We start from the raw sequence: 20676 nt of genomic DNA on the forward strand, positions 1-20676 counted from the left end.
TATTCCACTATTTCCATTATTTGTACACTCCGTGCCACCCCCTTCGCTGGTGTTGGTTCTGCTTTCAGTTGTCTGGTGGGAGGGTAGCTTGATCGATGAGCTCCACCATAACAGCATCTCCAGTATCCAAGCTATGGGCGGATGGTGCAATATTGCCCACTGGAATGCAGGGTCGAACTGGTGCAAAATGTTACTATAGGTTAACTGTTATGAAAAACCAACAGTAGTGATTGAAGCTAATTGAGATACAGCCAGTAGTCCACAAAAAGCACGTCCTAAAAACGATTGCAAATTATATGACTGTGTAAGGCTTGGGTAAATGAAATAAGACAATTGCACTAGTGTTTGCTTACAGGTGTGTGATTTGGAAATATCCACACTTATTTACCAAAGCTCTTTGACACCGTTGATTAAGGATGCAGTACGCTCTTGAGTCAGTGGGTGGCAGCAGTAGATAACTTTGAATAGTAAACACCAGTCCCCTAATTGAACAAATCTACACACGCATATCCTTTAGGGACAGCCACAATGTATAGTTGAAAAAATAAAAAAATATATGAATTGCGAGAGTATAACATGAAATAATGGTTCTTGGAAGAAGAACTCAAACATTTGTAGTTCCCAGTTGCTACGCTTCGTAACACCTGTAACCGCAGGTGATTTTTTAGGCACGTCACAAGCTCAGGTGTGTGCAACGAGGCGCATAGTAATGGCTCAATTGTATAAGAGTCTCGTCTATCCATTGAGACAGATAGGGTTTAAAATGTAAAGGTTGTGGCGGGTATCCTGATACATCCAATATACAAAATGATAATGACATATACTAGGGGTACTGCACTTTCTTCAATCGGTTTGAACTGTGACAGGCATGACAGATCACATGGAAGTTTATGTCAAGGTTGACTTCAGCAGTCATTGAGGGAGTTCGACGTGCATGTTACGGTCTTAAACAAAGGTGGGCTCTCAATGCATTGACTGCATGGAAGATAAGGGTCATTGGGGAACTGTTGACTCGCTTGGTGCTGAAAGCAGCGAGGTCATATGGAGTCTGTCGTTTCCAAGTGCAAACCAATGATGAAACTGTCATAAATGTATGAACATGGTTACCGACCCTTTAATTATACTTAGAATCTGTTCGGCTCTTTACTTGCATTTTACAGGTAAATATTTCAAATACAACATTACAGATACACTGCTGTACCCTGGTATAATAATAATAATAATAATAATAATAATAATAATAATAATAATAATAATAATAATAATAATAATAATAATAATAATGTAGCAATATTACTAATATGAAAATAGAGTATACAACCTTTAGGGTATTGTGGGCATTGTGAAGAACTAACACAGCTCCTTCTGGTTTTCTTAATAAGTCACCCTTTCAAATACCGAGAAGACTCGACCCAACCAGTTCTGATCAAGAGCTATCCACGCACAAAGCGGATGGTTTTGCAAACGGATCTGATACAAGCAAATCGTACACAGCGTTAACTAGATTTTTTTTAATTGAATTATTGTGCACCCGTTTTGACTTACCAAACAACCAGGCTAGAACAACAGAGGGCTGCTAATGAATGTATCCGAGGTTGTGTAATACTCAGACACACACAGTACAGTGGGCAGCTGGTATTGCATGCGTCTGCTGCGTGTGATTCGGTACACAAAGCGAATACAACAGCGTGTTTCTACCTCATTCACATTTCCCAACTACTATTTAAATAATTTCAGTGTTTCACATTTTATAGGAATACGATATTATCAGGTAGTGATCAGATTTTCGGACGATTGTTCACTTTTATTATTTAAAAAAAGAAGAAAGGGCTTTATGATTTGATCTCCGACTATTGATTCCAGCTTTATTTAGGCACTCTCTGTTATCAGCCAACCCGGCAGACAGTACAGGCAGAGACCGAGGGAGACTAGTGGGGCGAAAGCCGAAAGGAAAGCATAGCTGAACATCAGTTCTCTGAAAACGTCCACCGAAATACATCTTACATTTTTATTGCTCGTCCTAAATGCATCTGGCAAGGTAAGTATCAAAATCAAATGGAAATGTGGAATGTGTTACCGTTTCTAGAGCAAGATGAAAAAAACCAGCTATAGAATTAGCCTTGCTCCCTATTTGATACCGTTCGGTTGTGGCTGTTTATACAATATTATACATTAAGTTAGACTGTTTCAATGCATGTGGACAAACAGATGCTCGGAGAGAACGTTTGTCTTACGGCGCGTTGTTTTTATAGGTGCAAAACATAATCGCCGAAGCTTTTCAATTGAAATACTGGTTGACTTTTTGATCCCACTGTGTTCACAAGCTTTACCATGACAGAGATTAAGACGATGAGGTGGTGCCCATCTGTAGCTCTCTGACTAGCTTTTCAAATGCTGTCGTTCAAGTGGACAGAACCATTTTCAGAGAATTAACTAAACGCGGTTTTGTTCAAGGATTTATACAAGCCTTTGCAATGTAACATTGTTTCAATAGCCGATCGGCATCCGTATTATATGAAAAAGGTAGAGGGTATGAAATCAAAACCAACCCCGACTACCACCACCTTTACTCGGGCAGATGAATAACACAGACCCGAGTTGGGCACTCGAACGCACCAGAATTTTGCTTAGTGGAACTGCCGAAAGAACAGCGCCTAAATGGGGATGAGAATGTAAAAATGTTAATCTCCAAGATAATGGGTTTTAGAAGACCATGTACGTTCATAATGTTTCATAACATACCCCTATTTTTACACCCACAAGGCGCGAAAAGCAGAGTACAGTAAAAACCTGTTTGGATTCAGAGAGCGAAACAAAGATGTGTAAATCACTCTATTGAACGCCCTATATCTTTACTTGGAAAAACAAATAATAATAATAATAATAATAATAATAATAATAATAATAATAATAATAATAATAATAATAAATCCAGAAACAATGAAGTGGCGAAAAAATGAAGTGGCGTTATCCCCTAGATTCACTGTTAGACAAAGTTGTTATTCTCAATATACGTTATGTAAGTACTTACTGGTAGGCAGGTGTTAGAACCTTCTTATAGGAAACATTATCAGGAAGCGAGATTCCAAAAAAGAAGGCTGAGAGTTCAGAACTTGTCAGTGCAGTTCCAAACATGCATGGTAGTGCAGGTCTGTAATTTCAGCAATTAGCAGGGAGAGGCATGCTCCAGATGAACTAGAGTAGACTGATGCTAATCGTTTGTGATAGGCATGGCACATTTTTTTATGGGTTAGTCGGGGGAAAAAAGTTGATCTACTTGATTAGTTTTACCAGTATGGACAAAAATGTTGAAAAAAAGAAGTTTATACAACAGAAATAAATGTCATCTGGTATCTGTAACACATTTTTTAACTCAGCCCCCCACAGTTGATTCAAGGACAAACCACGCAGCCGGTATCCTGGCACAGAGTCCCTCGGTTTACCTGTCTCTGAAATACACTCTGGGCAGGCATCCAGGAGCAGTAAGATAGACTGAAGCTGTCTGTGTTTCAATGTGAAACTGGCCTGCACTTTCACTTGAAATCAGATATCTAGTCAAGCTCTATAAAAACAGCTGAGTCTTGTTAAAGACTGGTTTCATCATCCCATTATAAAGATGGGGCCGCTGCCTGGGTCGCAGTTATACTATTGTTTGTTGGAGACAGGCTTCTTTGGATAATGTTAAGTGAGACCTGTTGTTAACGACACGGTCATGCAAGCTCAAGGATATTGCTCCTTCTTGAGTCCACTGTATCATTGTTCCATTGCGTTGCATGTCTGGGGGTTGGATGCGTCCATGATTGTTTCTGAATAGTTGCACGTGATCACCATATACGGCTGAAATTTTTGAAAGCATTTACTTTTTTTGTGTGAGTTTGTCTCAAGTTCCAAAATGAAGTCCCTAAATAAATTTCAATATCCATGCAAAATGGTAAGTAGGCATGAAATGTCTTCCCACACAAATATTTTTAGCATGGGTGAATGAGCTTTGTGAATAAAAGAAGAAACCTAATTATAAACTGGGGAACAAAGATCCAGGATCAGCTTTCTCAAGCTATTGGGTTTCATGTTATAGGTGTATCGTGCAGGTAAATTATTAAAGCTACAGTGTACCTTATTATCATACAAAATGGGTAACAGTATACAGCACACACTCATGGACAGGACAAAGATACATGTGCTGAACCTAGTCCTGTTTTTATGCAAAACTGTGCCTTGCGATTGTTACAAATAGGGCCATGCTCAGTCTGCTCTGAACTGCTATCATAAGCACAGAATTTGAGGAAAAAATCTCAGCAAGGTATTTAAAACTTGAAGTTAGACTTAAAGTTAGAGAGGGTGAGTGGATTGGCCCAGCTTTGCTTGGGGACAATAAGGAATACCCAGTTATAGAGGATTCTCCACAATTAAAAAACATGTATATGGGATTTTATTTGATTCATTTTCTTAATAGTTTTGGTATCTCTGATATACCATGTTCAAGGATGTGTTTCTCAGTGCAGATATTTATAGGTTTCCATTACCATGGCAACTATTTTTCTGTTTGGTATCATTTTTTCACAGCAGTGCTTTTTGCTTTGGAATTGGGATAATGACTGCAAGGGAAAGCATTTTTCTATGATAGAGACTCCTCTCACCAGAGGCAATTCTCAAAGGTGTGATGTGTTAGGCCACACGGGGAAGAGTGAGCACCTGTAATGAAAATTAAAAACCTTAATTTGCAAGTTGATAGATTTGGCCAATAGGAAAGAGTTTCCTTTAATCCAAACCTGTGATTCTTTTTATGCGCTCTACAGATGTTTTTCATTGATATAGGGTATGGTAGGGTTTAGGGTGAGAATTAACCCTAATATAGCTCATTGACTCATTCTCTGTACAAACAGGGCAATAACACATGACAATAATCACAGAAAAGTAAACCGAGTATAACTTTTAATCAAAATGTACTGTTGATTCTTGTATAGTTATGGGTGAAATACAATGAAATTCGAAATGAAAAGCTGTGAACTGCTGAAGTTCTGATGTGTGTAAACGTGTGCTCTGCCCGTACCTCTACTGGTAATACATACAAGCTGCTTTGAAGGTAACTTTCTACGTTCCGTGTGAAGGTCCTAATACAAGCAACCTTATTGAATGAACTGTGTGGGTCTGAACAGTAAGCACATTTCACACAAGTAGGTTACAGCCCGCAGCAGCCTCGCACATACTTTCATACTTCAGTTGTCACATTTTGTAATAAATGCTGTTAACGATATTCCATGTTGTCGCCTCTCTGAAAACTCGTTATCAGTCTATGTGCAGAAACTATTAAAAAATAAACTGCTGTGACTGTAGAAATTAGCTTAAATATCTATTAGCAGCGTCTGCTCACAGCAAGAGTGAAAGTTCAGATAGGAGCGAGTCTCGCTGCTCTGCAGACAAACCAGGCTTTGTTTTTGTAACCAGAGGTGTGGTTCGACAATAGGGTTAGCATGTGAAGTATTTAAAACAGAGGGCCAGTGAAACTCAGCTGGAATCGTTCTCAGGATCACTGGAGCAGATTAAATCTCACTTCAAGCACTTGTTCTACTTCTGGTATTGTATTGCCTTTGCCCATGAATATAGACGTTTTGGTTTTGGACCAAGTGGCACAGGTTGACGGTCAAGTACAATGGTGTCCGTGTACACGAGAAAGATCCGTGGTGCTTCACCTGGTTATATGACATCACTGACCGTAACCGTCTGTCAAGATAATATTTAACATTCCATTTCGCTTTAAAATATCCTCACTCACCAACAATTATTTCTTCTTTTTTTTTTTTTAGTAATTCTACTGTGCTACATTCCATCACCTGTAACTGCTACAGCACTGACTGCAGCTATAAATAAACCACCTTTGAGAATATATATAGCTGTTAATCTCATTCATATGCATGAACCTCACAGAGGAATCCCTACACATGTGAATGTAAGAATAAAACTAATTCCTGTATTTGATTCAGAACTACATTTTAGTACAATAAGTCAAGAAAAACACCCCAGTCCCAGCATACTTGTATTGGGGAGGCTATTCAGATCCTAGTTTAGTAACACAGAATGCACTTGAGTTCACCCTCAGTGGAGAGACAGGGCAGAGCTGTGCTTTTCAAAAAGCAGCTTGTGTGTTTGCTGTGGAACGGGTGTGAACGTGCTAATGCTGCCAGGATCAATCTGCATCTTCTGTGCAATTACAGCAGTTCTAAAAACTCGGATCCTGTTCTGTGATCCAATTCAATTCCCTTTAACCCTGAAAACGACAGCAACTTACATTCTTCAGAAAATTGATGATTTAAAGGGTTACCTGTAAAACCTGCTGGATTGTGGCTCTCCAGCACCAGGGTTGACCACTTACTGAATGGACCTACAATGCAGCATATTGTACAAGAGTTGAGTAAAGGTTCCTAGGAGGAAAGCACGTGGCTGTGTAGCAGACTGACAATGGCAATGCTGTCTTATTGAATGTGTGGCAGGCAGAAGCCCTGCTGCTGTAAATAATGTGTGGGGGGAGTGGAAGGTTGGCAGGGGTGGGTTAATTCTGTCCTTGCCAACAATCACAGGTGTGGCCATTCTCCAATTGGTTCTAATGGTGCAGTTCAGTGAATGCCCAGCCTGACAGCAGTGTTTGTGCTCAGTGTGGTTTTGTCTAAACTTTTTTGTTTTAGCCTCAGTGACCATTAAACCCCCCATGGTCAAAATAAACCTGGATTTTTTTTTTTTTATTGATTCATTTATCGATTTATTTTTTTATTTTAAGCATCATGAAAATAAAAAAAAGCACACCTACATTATATTGTGTGTGTGTGCTTATGTGTGTTTTTGTCTTTATTTGAAAATTCTCTCAGCCTGGTTGCCATGGCTACAGTGACATCATCACACAAGCCTAAATGCCTCTAAATAATAAAGAAAACACAGTTTTCAAGCTGGATTGGATTTGCGACCAGTTGCCGGGCAACGATAAAAACACTAAGGCACCAACATGATATGGATTAGAATTATAAGATATAGTCAAAGAAAGGTAAACCTCTTTGTTCAAATAAAATATTAAAAATAATAGGTGCCTCCAATCTCTGCTGGATGTAGGCAAGGAAATTGGTTTGGCCAGGCAGTCTGGACAAGTGTGGACACTGTTTCTACCAGATAAGGTGCCACAAATAATGTGTTGGTAATTACACTATTTAATCAAATACACTATTTAATAAACTGCAAAACTACTGTGCAAATTTAACAGGATGGAAGTATCCTCCACCTACATATCATTATTTTCAGTGTTTTATCTTGACAGTGTGACTGACTGTAATTAACGACTGGAAGACAAATACAGGAGGTGCAATTTATGTGTGTGTGAGGGAGAGATTTGATGCTGTACGTTTCAAAACCAATACCAAAGTAACCCACGAGGCAATGCATCCTTGTCATTATAAATGTTAACAGAGCACCTAATTGTTCTGCTCGCTAGTGTCTGAGTGAATAACAATTACCTTGTCAAGCTGTCCTGGCAAGAAAGAAGGCAAGTGTTGTTGGTTTTTTGTTCACTTTGATTTAGGAACACATTTTCATTTCTTGCCAAATGTACAAAGCTGAGAAAGAACAGACAAGAAAAACAGAAGCAGCAGAAACTAACGAGCATTAATTGAAAGGAAAAAAATACGTAATGATTGCTTGTTATGGTCTGTTTTTTGAGTCAGTTGGCCATCAGCAACATTTCCATTATTTGAGTCTTTACATCATTAAGCAAAAATACAATATCCAGAACTTTTTTTTTTTTTTAAACAAAAAGCAACCCATAAAGTAACCCCTTTAATCCTTTGTGTGAGGAAAACCAGATAATTTAAAGCGGCTGCTTTGTTTTTCAGATTCATGAACACCCGAGTTCCTGCCAATAAGAGATACCAGCCAACGGACTATGAGCATGCGGCAAACTGCGCGACCCACGCGGTGAGTAAGGGACACACCTGAGCGGTGAGGGGTGAGACCTCAGAATTGATGGACACACACAACGGCGTATGCGGCGAAGTTTTCCAAAGTAAACGACTTTACTGTCATGTTCTTCCCTGCAGAGCTACACGTGGGTTACCTTTGCCTGTAGGTATTACAAAAATACAACATAAGGAGTACGTTAAGTTTAACATATTAAGTGTTTTTGTCTTTTGTGGATACAGTCGAATCATTTCCATTTATTCACATTTTTTAATGTAAAATGTGAACCGGATGTATTTATAGTAATCTTGACGTTTGGATTTCATTATTTCAAATACACATTTTACATTCAGTTTCACATGAAACGTTCAGTTTCTGCATATGAAACTATAAATGATTTAACCTTTTGAAAACAAAAATGTGCTCATAAAACAGAACAGTTTCAGTGTAATGTTTAGTTAATGCGATACCGTTTAGACATTTAAACCTTCAATCTTAGAGTAATAGGAATCCGAATAAACGCTGTGCTCATTGTCCTGTCTTCCCTGGTTGTTTAATATCCACTGCACGTTTTTGTGCTTTTCAATGGTATTTGGTGAGCACAGTACATTTTCACACAAGTCGCACACCTACTGCATTGGATCATTCCACTTCAGATAACTCAAGGGCTGCATGAATCACATCCTGCTTTATTTGGTGGAATGTTTTCCACATGCTATTCTGTTGATGCAGAGAAAAGGAAAAAAAGGTCAAAGGTTTAAGTAATTGACACAACCACTGTATAGTAAATGTTAGACCCAAGACTTTTGCTTGTATGCTAGGGCTCATAGCGGATAATTAAAATATGACCCAGTGGGCTTGTGGTTAAGGTCAGGGTGAGTGTTAGGGACACGGCTACACCAGAGCTTATCAGACATCCAATCTACCTGCATGCTCCCTTATACATGCTTACCCTGGTATTTGTTGCAGTTTTACCACAATTTGCCATGTTTATTAATATACTTTACCATACCCTGTTGGTCTTACAGTGCTTTACCATGCTTTACTGTTCTTTGACCTTTATTCTATAAGGGTTACAAAGGGTAATAATTGTACGAGGTTAAGTTTCCTATATATTATTATTATTTGTTTATTTAGCAGACGCCTTTATCCAAGGCGACTTACAGAGACTAGGGTGTGTGAACTATGCATCAGCTGCAGAGTCACTTACAACTACGTCTCACCCGAAAGACGGAGCACAAGGAGGTTAAGTGACTTGTTCAGGGTCACACAATGAGTCAGTGGCTGAGGTGGGATTTGAACTGGGAACCTCCTGGTTACAAGTCCTTTTTTTTAACCACTGGACCACACAGCCTCCTATATATGTATCTATATTGTAATAATGCTTTTTTCAAAGTTTTGGCAGGGCAACAATAAAAAAATCCATGAGCTAAGTGGATATAATATTTTGTTTTGCTTTTTTCAGCTCTGGATAATTCCCAGCATCCTTGGCAGCTCCATCTTATACTTCCTGTCTGATGACCAATGGGAGACGATCTCCGCGTGGATCTATGGTTTGGGATTATGTGGTCTTTTCATTGTCTCGACCGTGTTTCACACAATCTCCTGGAAGAAAAGCCACCTCAGGTACGTGGGATGAGCCATTTCCTGTCCTTCAGGCACAGCTCTTGAACTGCTTTAGTTAACTTTGCAGTGTTTATACAAACTGTTTTTTTTTTTTTATACTAGAAATGCTGCGTGGGCAACGTGACTTATATATCATTTGAGGATTTCACTGCCAGTAACCCAAATAAATCCTTTTTTTGTGACAGAAAAATGTGAACCAGTTCAGGCTTGATAACAGCACACAAGATACATTAAGGACCCATACAATGTAACACATGTTCATTCTGTTAAGTATAGTTCTGTGCTACAGAAAATACAAAATCTATTCAAATGTAATATTGATTCAGTAAAGGATTTGTTCTTAAACCCAGTGGCTTCTATTGAATAAGAAACCATTCATAATCAAATGTGAAAATATTTCAATATTCGCATTTAGTGCTATTATATTTAGTGGGTCATTGGTGTTGGTTGGGCTTAATTTACTATTCAAAGCGAAACCAGCTGCATGGATGTGATGACTGCTGTAATCCACCAAATCTGTAGCAGCTGTTTCTTCAGCTGTTCCAATCAGCAACAAAGCCCCTCACCTGTGGAGAACTTGATCGGAATAATCGAATAACCGGTTCATGCAGCACTGTTCATATTTGTCTGTGTTTCTAATACCGTCAAGGTAATATTTGCTCAATACGAGAAACCCCACAGAATGTAACTGGTGTCTCTGGTGTCGCCTCTGTTTATGACTTAAGAGCATGTTTATTGTTGGGCTCTGTTGCAAATCCAGGAAGGAGTGATGGATCACGCTGTCAGTTCTAATTGTGAAAGTGATATCAGTTGAGGTTTGTTGGGAAAATCCATTAGACTCCCCCCTCGAGGCTAAGAAAACATCTGTCAGCCAAAACAACACAGAGCCGTTCTGGTAATGCTCACGCTTACTAGTGAAGGGTGGTGGGAATTAACCTGTTCATGTACTGAAACCTGCCACACAGGGGGTAGAAGAGAAGCACGCTGGTATTGAACAATAAAACAGGGCTGTGCAGCAGATGGCCCGTAAGCCATGCAAAAATCTAAACATGTAATTTGTTTAATGAACACATACATGCCGGCTATGTGTAAGTTATGTGTAAAAATACACATACGGTCCCTTAAATCCTTCATACTAGAGTGATCAAGGAGCTGGGCAGCATGACAGCATTGTATACATTCTCAAGGCTTTTTTTTGTCCAGACAGAATTGCTGCTGTGCTTCTGTCTACTGTTAAAATTTTATACATTTGTACAGTAAGGCATGAGTAGAGTTTGTCTTCATGGGTGTATATAATGTGTTTCCATGATGCATGCTATTACAATTCAGTGGCCTTTTTTCTGATTCTTCTTATTGTGTTTCAAAGCATCTTATAAGCTCAGAGAACGTGTACACTCTTACAACAACTGTTTTTAAATAAATAGTACACGCTCAGTTAGAATGCATTAGAATTTTTATGTCTTTTAAGTGCACCTTGGCGTTGATTAGAGGGCTATCTTTCAGCTTTCATTGTCCACATATTTTTGGTCGCAGTGGCAGAGGAAGAAGTTTAAGCATTTGCTAATTTGAAAGTGAGCTCAGCCGCCTATCCTAGACGGATAGAGAGATATATGTATAATGTGGCCCCCTTCTCTCCTTCTCTCAGAGGGGTGGAGCACTGCTTCCACATGTGCGACAGGATGGTGATCTACTTCTTTATAGCTGCATCTTACGCCCCCTGGTGAGTAGAAGCTGCATGTGCAAGCAGCCCTGAATGATCATTTAAATTCCGTTGATTTTGTGTGCAGAATTTATTGTCTCTTATTCTTATTCTGTCCTTACCAACCTCCCCTGCTCGGTTTCTTTTTTTTTTTACTTTCTTAGGCTGAATCTACGGGAGCTGGGACCCTGGGCTTCGCACATGCGCTGGATCATCTGGATAATGGCTTGTGTAGGAACAGCTTATGTTTTTTTCTTCCACGAACGGTGAGTGCAGGCAAGCGGACACACCAGTAACAGGCTGGTGCACAACACTTGCACAGTGCAGTACAGCCTCAGAGTTGGGAATGGAGTTTGTGTTTGTGAAATGCCGGTAACCCTGAAAATAAGTTTTCAATGGTTTTAATACATGTGTACACCTGCTATGTACACCCTCAATCTTAATAATAATACCAGGATACAGCACAGTAATACAATACTCATATTGTTATGGTTCTAAAGTCTTTAAAACAGTACTATAAATAGAAAAAGGCTAAATTGAAGTTACCCGTGAAATCGTAACTGTAGCAAAAACACAGATTAAAATGTCCATGAAAACCTGGGTTAATGCTGTGCTTGTTTTAAACACAATGCATCCGTGCTGCTCGCTCAGTCATTCAGCCTCCTTTGGCTTGAAAAAAAACCTGCGCTTTGTTTAAATCTAAAATGTTCCCAGTAAAATTGCCCGCACTTGCTTTGCAATCTGCCTCACCTTTCTGGATACATTTGTTGGTACAGTAATTGTGCCTTCTCTGTGACCAGCACGCCTCTTATGTTGGAGCTCCTATCTGGTTGCATTGCACGCATGATTGAGTGATTTGCATACTTTGCATACTGAAAGTGGGGGTTCGGTAGACCGGTCACTTCGTAAGTTTGATGTTCATAACTCTGGGATTCTACTGTACTTCACGAGTGGGTAGTTCATTTTAACACTGCGTGACCCACTGCAAAACAAGATGCCTTACAGGTTAATACGTATAGAACTTTTTACAATACAGTGCTATCTTCTAGAACTACTGGGTTTATTTTTGTTCTGCTTTTCCCCCCTATACTACTAGAGTGGTCTGCAGAATACACGTTGTGTTCAAAGAGCTGATCCATTTTCAGGGATTCTGAACACTGATTTTTTCACATGGTTTGTCTCTTAATTCTCAACCCCTTTGTTTGTTATAGGTACAAGATCGTAGAGTTAATATGCTACGTGGTCATGGGTGTCTTTCCTGCCCTTGTAATACTCTCTATGGTAAGAACCTCATAAGATCAGGTCGACTGAGAAGCTATTCTAAATTTGGACACCTGCACTATGCAACTGACATCTTTTTCAGTGATATTCATTCCATTATACTAGAGTGCAAATGCAAAAGACAAATTAGGTTAGCTACTAGTAGCTGTCCTCACTTAAAAGTGAGTGGTGATATTCCCCAGTGGTTCAGGTCATTGCAACCCATACTCAGAAACACAGACGGAATGAAGGAGAGAATGGCCCATTGTCTTATTAGAGTTCCGGCTGAGCAATGACAACAGGGAAGGGGACATTGATCAAAGAGATCTTGTCCTGTTGGTAGCTATTCACTGTAATATCAAAACAACAACAGTGTCATTGGGAAGGGGATTGTGACAATGGGGAGTCATTGATCAGAGAGATGTTGTTGCCAGCTGCTGGGAGAGGACCCCCAGTTCTGAATCCCAGTTCATGTGCCTCTTTGTGACCACCCAAAAACCCAGGGGCTAGAACCGATGTTGCACTATGTGGGGTGATTTGCCCCCGGTCTTGAGAGCTTGTCTGTGTGTTTTGCAGGCGGAGAGAGACGGCTTGTTTGAGCTGGTCCTAGGGGGCATGTTCTATTGCCTGGGTACGGTGTTTTTCAAGAGTGACGGCCGCATCCCCTTCGCCCACGCCATCTGGCACCTCTTCGTGGCGACTGGAGCCGGGATCCATTACTACGCCATCTGGAAGTACCTGTACACACCGGCCAGCGGTGAAGTGAAGACCTTGAGATAGCAGCAGTATGACTTCGTGGCACACAGGGATTGTCATACCCTCCGCGTGTTGAGCGAGGTTCCTTTCCATTCAGATCTCATCACAGTGTTTTTAAAGATTTTTCTATCGGACAACGACTTTCCTAACTGGGTTCCCTGCAAAAAATAAATCAATACACTGCACACAGGTGTCTGTTCATTAGACACACGCGTTACCTCTTCTAAACTGAACTGAGCTCCGTAAATCTTGATTCCAGTCTGGTACACAGATAGCTTGTAAGGGTTCTTAAGCTTATTGGTAGTGGACTCCCCCTTGTGGCAGTCATAGGTATCACTGCTCTCCTCAAGTGCTAGGAGTACAACCACAAGAAGCCTTTTTAAATGTTGAACTCCACTCTGGATGAATGCTTGGTCTGAACTCAAAGTACATGAAGCTAATGTTGGCTATGGGAACAAACAAAAGCAGACAAAAAAGGAATACTGTCTGCAAGAGTGGGTGATATTCACCGGGACTTATTCAGAGTATATATTGTTGTTTTTTTTCTAATTTGACCCTGTATACAATGTATAGCTGTGTGCTCAATAAGAAAGTATATGTTATCCTTTCCTTATGCCCAGTTTAATATGGACCAGTATGTCAGACACCTTCAAGTTTATTCTGGTAATTAAAATCTACCAAAACTATAGGGTACGTTTTTTATCCGTGAGAAATATATTTCAGTTTTTATAGTATTTCTTGTCAAACAGGTAAAACCAGTCGCGAAGAGTTTCGTTTTCCTGTTTTGACTAGCTTGATGGGTTTCGTATGGATGGTGTCAATGAAAAACATAACCTTTTCTCCATGCTAACTGAAAGAAGTTTCAATTCTGTGTCCCTGCACCTTTGGAGAAGGGTTGATGTGTCTGAGAATAAAAGAACATATCTTTGTACTGTAAACAACAAACATGGTGCTGCTCCAGAGACACTGACGTGTTCTTGTGTTAAAAGATAGTGTTTTTGTATCAGAAGGCAGGTACAGTATGGTTATCTCTTTTCTGTTAGTATTCAGTTACGTTTGCAGTAACTGCTGACAATAATGCAATTGGCTATTCTCTGAACGTTTTGCACTTGGTTATAAAATCTCCAAAAATGGGAGATCCCCTTATAAAAGCTTACCACAGTATTTTTACACAGTACTTTTTTGCAGTTTTACAATGCATCTCCAATGGTTTTTACTGTGCATTTACCATAATTAACCCTGGGTTGCCAGGTTTATTAATATGCTTTACCATAGCTGGCTGGTCTTTACAATGCTTGCCTATGCTTTACCATGCTTTCAATATGTTTTATTTACTCTTTGCAATAGGCGCGTTAAGTAAGTGAGCCGCTCAGAGTGAGAACGCTCAGAAAGCACACTGAGAAGATTTAAATGATTTAACGCTCTGCTCCACGAGAGCGCTGAGCGACTTTTAAAAACGGCGAATAATAATTATTTGCTTGTTTGTGTTTCTGAGGTGATGGAAGATAAAATGGCCCCGTGTGAAATTACTGTCCCCTGCTGTACCTCGCTGAGTTCGGCGCTCTGCTTGGACTGAACCTCATATCTGACTGTGTTTAATACCGACAATAACGACGTTAATAATGAAAATTATGAATAATATTAATACTACAAGCCTAATAATAATACATTAATAACTATAAAACAGCTCTACATTAAAAAAAAAAAGAAATTAAATGATACAAATTCAAAACCAACAATTTTTACCATCTTATTTAGCCAATTTAATACATAACTTCATAAATCGAAACCAGTTCATCGTTCTTGACAAACGTATTTGTCAATCCTGCCTGTGATCTCCACTTGTTTCCTGCAGGTGGCCATTCTGTCCGCTCACTCTGATCCCTGATGAAAAATGCTCGGGAGCGGAACTCATCGAGTCGTTAAGTTGATTCTTTTACTGAGCCGCTCTGAGCCGCTCACTTACTTAACGCACCCAATGCCTTTACTGTTGTAAACTTTTACAAGGGCAGACGGGGCAGTGTAAGAGAAGTCAAATCCTAGAAAAACTTGAATCCATTCCAAACCTTTCTAGGTCATCGGAATATTAAAAGTACACCTGTACCGTGCTGCTCATATGTGGTGTCACTTGACCCAGTTGCTATAGAACTAGGTTACAGTATTAACATATGTTGCCAAATCCTGTGCACAAGGTGGCTTGTTTGTCAGCAGCTGGAACTGATGTGTGTGTGTGTGTGTGTGTGTCTGTGTCTCTGTTACTGTTTTCATTAAAAAAAAAATTGTCATTTCACCCCGAGAGTATTACAGTGATTTAAACCACTGACACAAAGCAACAACAACGAAAGAAAACGAACCGAACTGAAGATTTAACATTTAGTTACAGCATGGCCTTTGCCAGCAGTTCTTCTTAAAACCAGACTTGCCTCTGAGGGAATGAAGCGTTTCCTTTCACAGTTCAGGATTGCACTCTGTTACTCACTGCTACAAATGACAGACAGGTCTTATTGGAACAGGGCTATTTGTTTTTTGGCTGGTAAACAAGAGCGTGGGACATAGGTGTGTTGTACCGATATGTACTTTTGTTACAAACTGTGCCTTATATGAAATCATATGAACGTTGCCCCCCTTTTTTACATGTATGTAGGTTTGTTTTGTTTGAAGCTTATATCACATGTACATGTGCTTCTTATATGTGAGAGACACACAGTGGGTCTATTCCAGGCAGGCTTGCTCACCCCTGATGTTGTACACGCTCTTCATTTTTGTTCTTTTTTACATGCTACGTGTTAATATCATATTTGATAAACGTCTGTATGTTTTACAGAAACAATCATTTGATCAAATGGCTTCTTTTCATTTTCAGATGGGGGCGTTTATTGATTTTGCACAATTGTGGGCATTGTGGGTTGTATTGTAAATTACCCTTTTCAATGCAAATGCATTCCACACATGTCCCATTGCTGTGTATTATTCTAATAGTTTTAAATAAATAATAAGCCTTTATATCACTAGCCTCAGTTCTTATATTGACATTTTCAATTCCAGATCCTATGTGTGATCCATCCTAATTGTAACCATTCACTCTGCAGTTCTTTCTGAGTTCTGAAGTAAATGGACATTAACTGTCCATGCCATGATATACAGGTACTATGGCACAGAACCTTGACCCCTCTGATCACCTGATTTCAATCATTGGCATAAAACCTTGGAGGATAAACCTGGCTTTCAGGCAAGGCAATCTCAGTGTATGCACATCAACGTGACCAATGCTGAAAACAGTACTGGAATTTCATGCACCACAATGGGAAATGAATACTAATACATAGCCCTCCATGGGATGTTCCTCTGATGTAGAGTTGCTTCTTTCACTCATAGTATTATACGTTGAGCAATCTGTTTTAAAGTTCTAACCAAATACTGTATAATTTTTAGCACTTGTATACCTATAAATTAAGAATTGTCTTAAAAAACAGGGGCTTGGTAGAATCAGGAGCTCTAGTGACTTTGTATCAGCAGTGAAATTACCAGATCACAGTAGGTTATTGATCCATTTATAAAACATCTAATTACGTCTAATTAGATGTTTTTTTCAGGTTGTTCACAAGGAATAATAACTGTTTAGTACAATAAAATCTGAAAGACAATGTCATGTTATTAAAGTAATTATAAGATTTCTTATAAATGCCTTGGTTCCACGTCCTTATAACTCTGCTAATGTGTGTTATTATTAATAACTGCATCCTTTATAACACAGTCGTGGATGCATTAGTGGTAGTTTATAACCAATCCTTAAAGACAAGTCTTACCAGTTTTGCATTATAAGCACCGTCGCATCCTGAATACCTTCTTCATATAGTCACACTGCCTATAACTTTTTGAATGGTTTTCTTTTTCTACACATAACATGTTTGTATGTGGATGGAGTTTATAAAATGTATTTGTCTGTATTCTCATGTCATGTGGATCAAACCGCTGTCATAACTCCTGGCTGCTGTTGTCTTTTACTTGAACGTCAAACTGTAGAGGTTTGTGAATATTTTCCCCATGGTTTTAAAGACAATGATTGTATTGTCTGGGTTTTTTTTTCTTCCTTTTTGTGATGCCTGTATTTTATGTTTAATAATAACTTTTTTGTAGTAATGATCATTTCTTGTGGGTTCTTTTCTGTTTATATGCAGTATGTGCTATTACCTCAGTAGAAGTTTACTCGCACAGCAGAATCACAGTTTCTGAGATACAGCACTGCCCCTAATTGTGCTACCATTGTATTGCCATTGCCCTGCTTTCAGTGCATCTCTGAACTATCCCACACTCTTTAGTCAAGGTTTACAACAGACTTGAACTACAGTAACTCCTGTGGTGTGGCTGGATTTGAATACAATGACTTGTAATTTGAGTCACGCACCATTATGTCTGATTTTATAAATCAGCCAATTTGCAGGCATCAGATCTCCAAATGATGGCCCATCACCTCATTTAAATCTTTTCGGAAAATACTCAGATGACTTTAATTTAGAGTAATGAACCACAGGGCACATTCATTATATTATGCAAATATGCAGTGTATTGCTGCTGTTCAACAATGAGTTATGATACATGCAAAACTTCAGCTCAAAAATCTTCATACCTAGTTTGTAAGGCACGCATGTAGGAATTCACATACTGTGTTTAAGACTTTTCTCAGAGGACACATCAATCCCATGCACCTATAATTAAAACTAATTTGCCAGATCGTTATTTGCTGAGGCAATAGCTGTCTGAAATAACTGGAGACTGCAGAACGAATTAATAATAAATAATTTGGTTATGATTTAAAAATAAAACAAGGCTCTGTAACTCTTTCATCCTAATGCATTTACCAACTCCAGCTGATATTAAAAACCTACTCGGATCAAACCCGAATCCCAGATTAGAAAAATCTGATTAGTCCATATTTTGAAAAATTGTTAATATGACTTGTTTTAGTACCGTTTACAATCTGTTGCTTGAGATGGCTGACCATTAAAGCCATTACAATATATTCCTACCTTTGTTGCTGGAGGTTGAGCCCAGCTAAATTCATAAGTTATACCAGTGTCTACCTAAAGGGGGAGACATCGTTGCAAAGAAGTATCTCCAGACAGTAGCTGCCTGAAGCTGTGGGGTGTGCAGAATACCATTACAACAGATGCAGTACTCAAGTGACTGTCAGCAGAATTATAGGTACACAGGTGTGATACATTCAATAGTAAAGTCATTACTGGGCATACCATGATTTGTTCACTTATTTTCTTAAATAGTTTTTGCCTAATATTTGTGACACAAACAGATAGTGGAAGTTAAACTGTATTCATAAAGCATCTAATACATGTATACACATTTAACTATGTCCTAATGTATTAGAAGTATGTACTAAAATATATTTAGCTTTGCATTAGTAATCTTCAAAAAAAAAAAAAAGAAATGAAATGACCTGTTGAAAGATTCTGTTAAATAATTCAACAAAACAACCACCCCCCCCCCCCAAACACCATGTATATATTTTCCACAAGCCTAACCTTTGTTGTTTATGCTGTGCAGCTGTGTCAATTCTCTTTCAGTTCCTGTTTTTCTTTTCCAGTTCAGACGAATCCCTGTGGTATGGTGCTGTAGAATCAATTTCACCCAGCTTCAGGGAGGTTTTCTACGGTCGGAGAACACATCTCTACAAGAAATCTTCCAAATGCAAATGGAAAGCACTTACATTTTGTTCTGCGAAATATACACCAAGGATACCTTACAGTGAGGATTTATTTACTGTGCAACAGACAGTATTGCCAACCAAGAGCCAGGCGCCACTCCACCCATATGCATATAAGTGATCATTTTATTTTAATTTAAACCCCATTGTGTGCACAGTATCTCAGTACAGAACCATTTGCCATTGAATTCCATTGGCTACCATTACTCTACCCATATACCCACCAGTTATTTATGTTATTTATTTGCAGTAATTCTAGGCAGCATACTAATAATTTGGAGAATTTTTACGTTCAGCAAAAGCAATTGCACTGAACAATATTAATTAAGAAATGAGGGTGTGTTTCTACTGCCTAAATGATTTCAATGGTACATACATCAGTTTTTAATGAGTTTGTATAACACAAGCCATTAAGCAAATGCAATCTCATGCAAATTACAACCAATGAATAAATAAAGCAGTCTGCAAATCTTAAACAGACATTAAGCATTTCATCTGTACCCATTTGTGACCTTGTTGTCTGTACAGAACTAAGCAGCAACAGCATGCCATTGGTCTGCAGTGTAGTATGGATTCATTCTAGTTTGCATTCGTTTTATGCTGGGGTAATGGGTTAATTACATTTAATATAGTAACAAATTGTGAAATGATAAACGAAACTCTTATTACTGGTACATTACCTCTGAGTAATTTCAATGGGGGATTCTTCTCATTTTTAACTGACTTCAATTACAGACTTTAAGTATCCAGCATCCAAGTGTTGCTCATTTGAAATGCCTTGCATGAATTTCAGTCATAGGGCACAGAGGAGTTTAAATTATACATTCAAATCAAAGCCCTGATGCTAATATCCTTACTTTCTATAAATCACACACACCGGCTCCCATTTGCACTCGTTTCAGCGTGTTTATGCAGAGGTAGCAGCCGAGTGATAAAGCAGGAAATTGGGGAGGTAATCTAAGCACTTAATAACGTGCCAGGAGCCGCTCTACAGAAAGGTGTCATCTTAGGTCTCCTGAATAATTTACGTCCATAATGTTTTGTTTTTTCTCTCTCTCTTCTTTCTGGTAGCCCACAGCGTGTGTTTTCTCCAACAAATCCCGCAACAAAATTAAAATAAGTGAATGAGAGAGGGCCTGTTAAAGGGACATGCCCCTTTAGGGTGTTCTTGGTTACCTTTGATGCTAACACCATTAACACACAGGGTTATTGGTTACAGTACCTTAAACAGCAACTATCCTTAAAAAAAAAAAAGCAGGACAAAGTCCACAGCATAGCAAAGTGTAGTAAAAAGCAAACGGTTTCTAAAGCATAGACAAGAATAGCAATACTTAAGGTATGATAAAGCAAGGTATATATATATATATATATATATATATATATATATAATATATATATATATATATATATATATATATATATATATATCAATAAATACATGCCTAACCATGTTAAAGCACAAGTTCTGTGATGTCCAGATACATACATAGATAACCTACGTTTCTGATATCTTTTTAAAAAGGAAAACACCTTTAAAACAGTCAATAAAAATGATTTTGCAGCCTCTATTTTATATGACTATATAAAACTTCCAAACATTATGCAGTAGGTTGTTTTACAAGGCGCATCGGTCGGGTGAGCTGCGAATCTGCAGGCTAAGGGCTTGCACATGTGATCGCGT

General features: G+C 38.8%; 1 protein-coding gene across 1 annotated transcript; it reads left to right on the top strand.

Annotated features, from left to right (window-relative positions):
• The first annotated feature begins 1325 nt into the window (after window positions 1-1325).
• Window positions 1326-17574, top strand: LOC117418152 (monocyte to macrophage differentiation factor 2-like). The gene is made up of 7 exons (XM_034030789.3): window positions 1326-2038; window positions 7872-7953; window positions 9401-9561; window positions 11207-11281; window positions 11425-11526; window positions 12472-12541; window positions 13097-17574. Exons 1-7 carry the CDS (start codon window positions 2025-2027, stop codon window positions 13298-13300), a joined length of 708 nt encoding a protein of 235 aa, XP_033886680.2. The 5' UTR covers window positions 1326-2024; the 3' UTR covers window positions 13301-17574.
• The last annotated feature ends 3102 nt before the right edge of the window (window positions 17575-20676 follow it).

The sequence above is a fragment of the Acipenser ruthenus genome, chromosome 13, assembly GCF_902713425.1.
Source record: "Acipenser ruthenus chromosome 13, fAciRut3.2 maternal haplotype, whole genome shotgun sequence".
In the NCBI taxonomy this organism is placed as follows: domain Eukaryota; kingdom Metazoa; phylum Chordata; class Actinopteri; order Acipenseriformes; family Acipenseridae; genus Acipenser; species Acipenser ruthenus.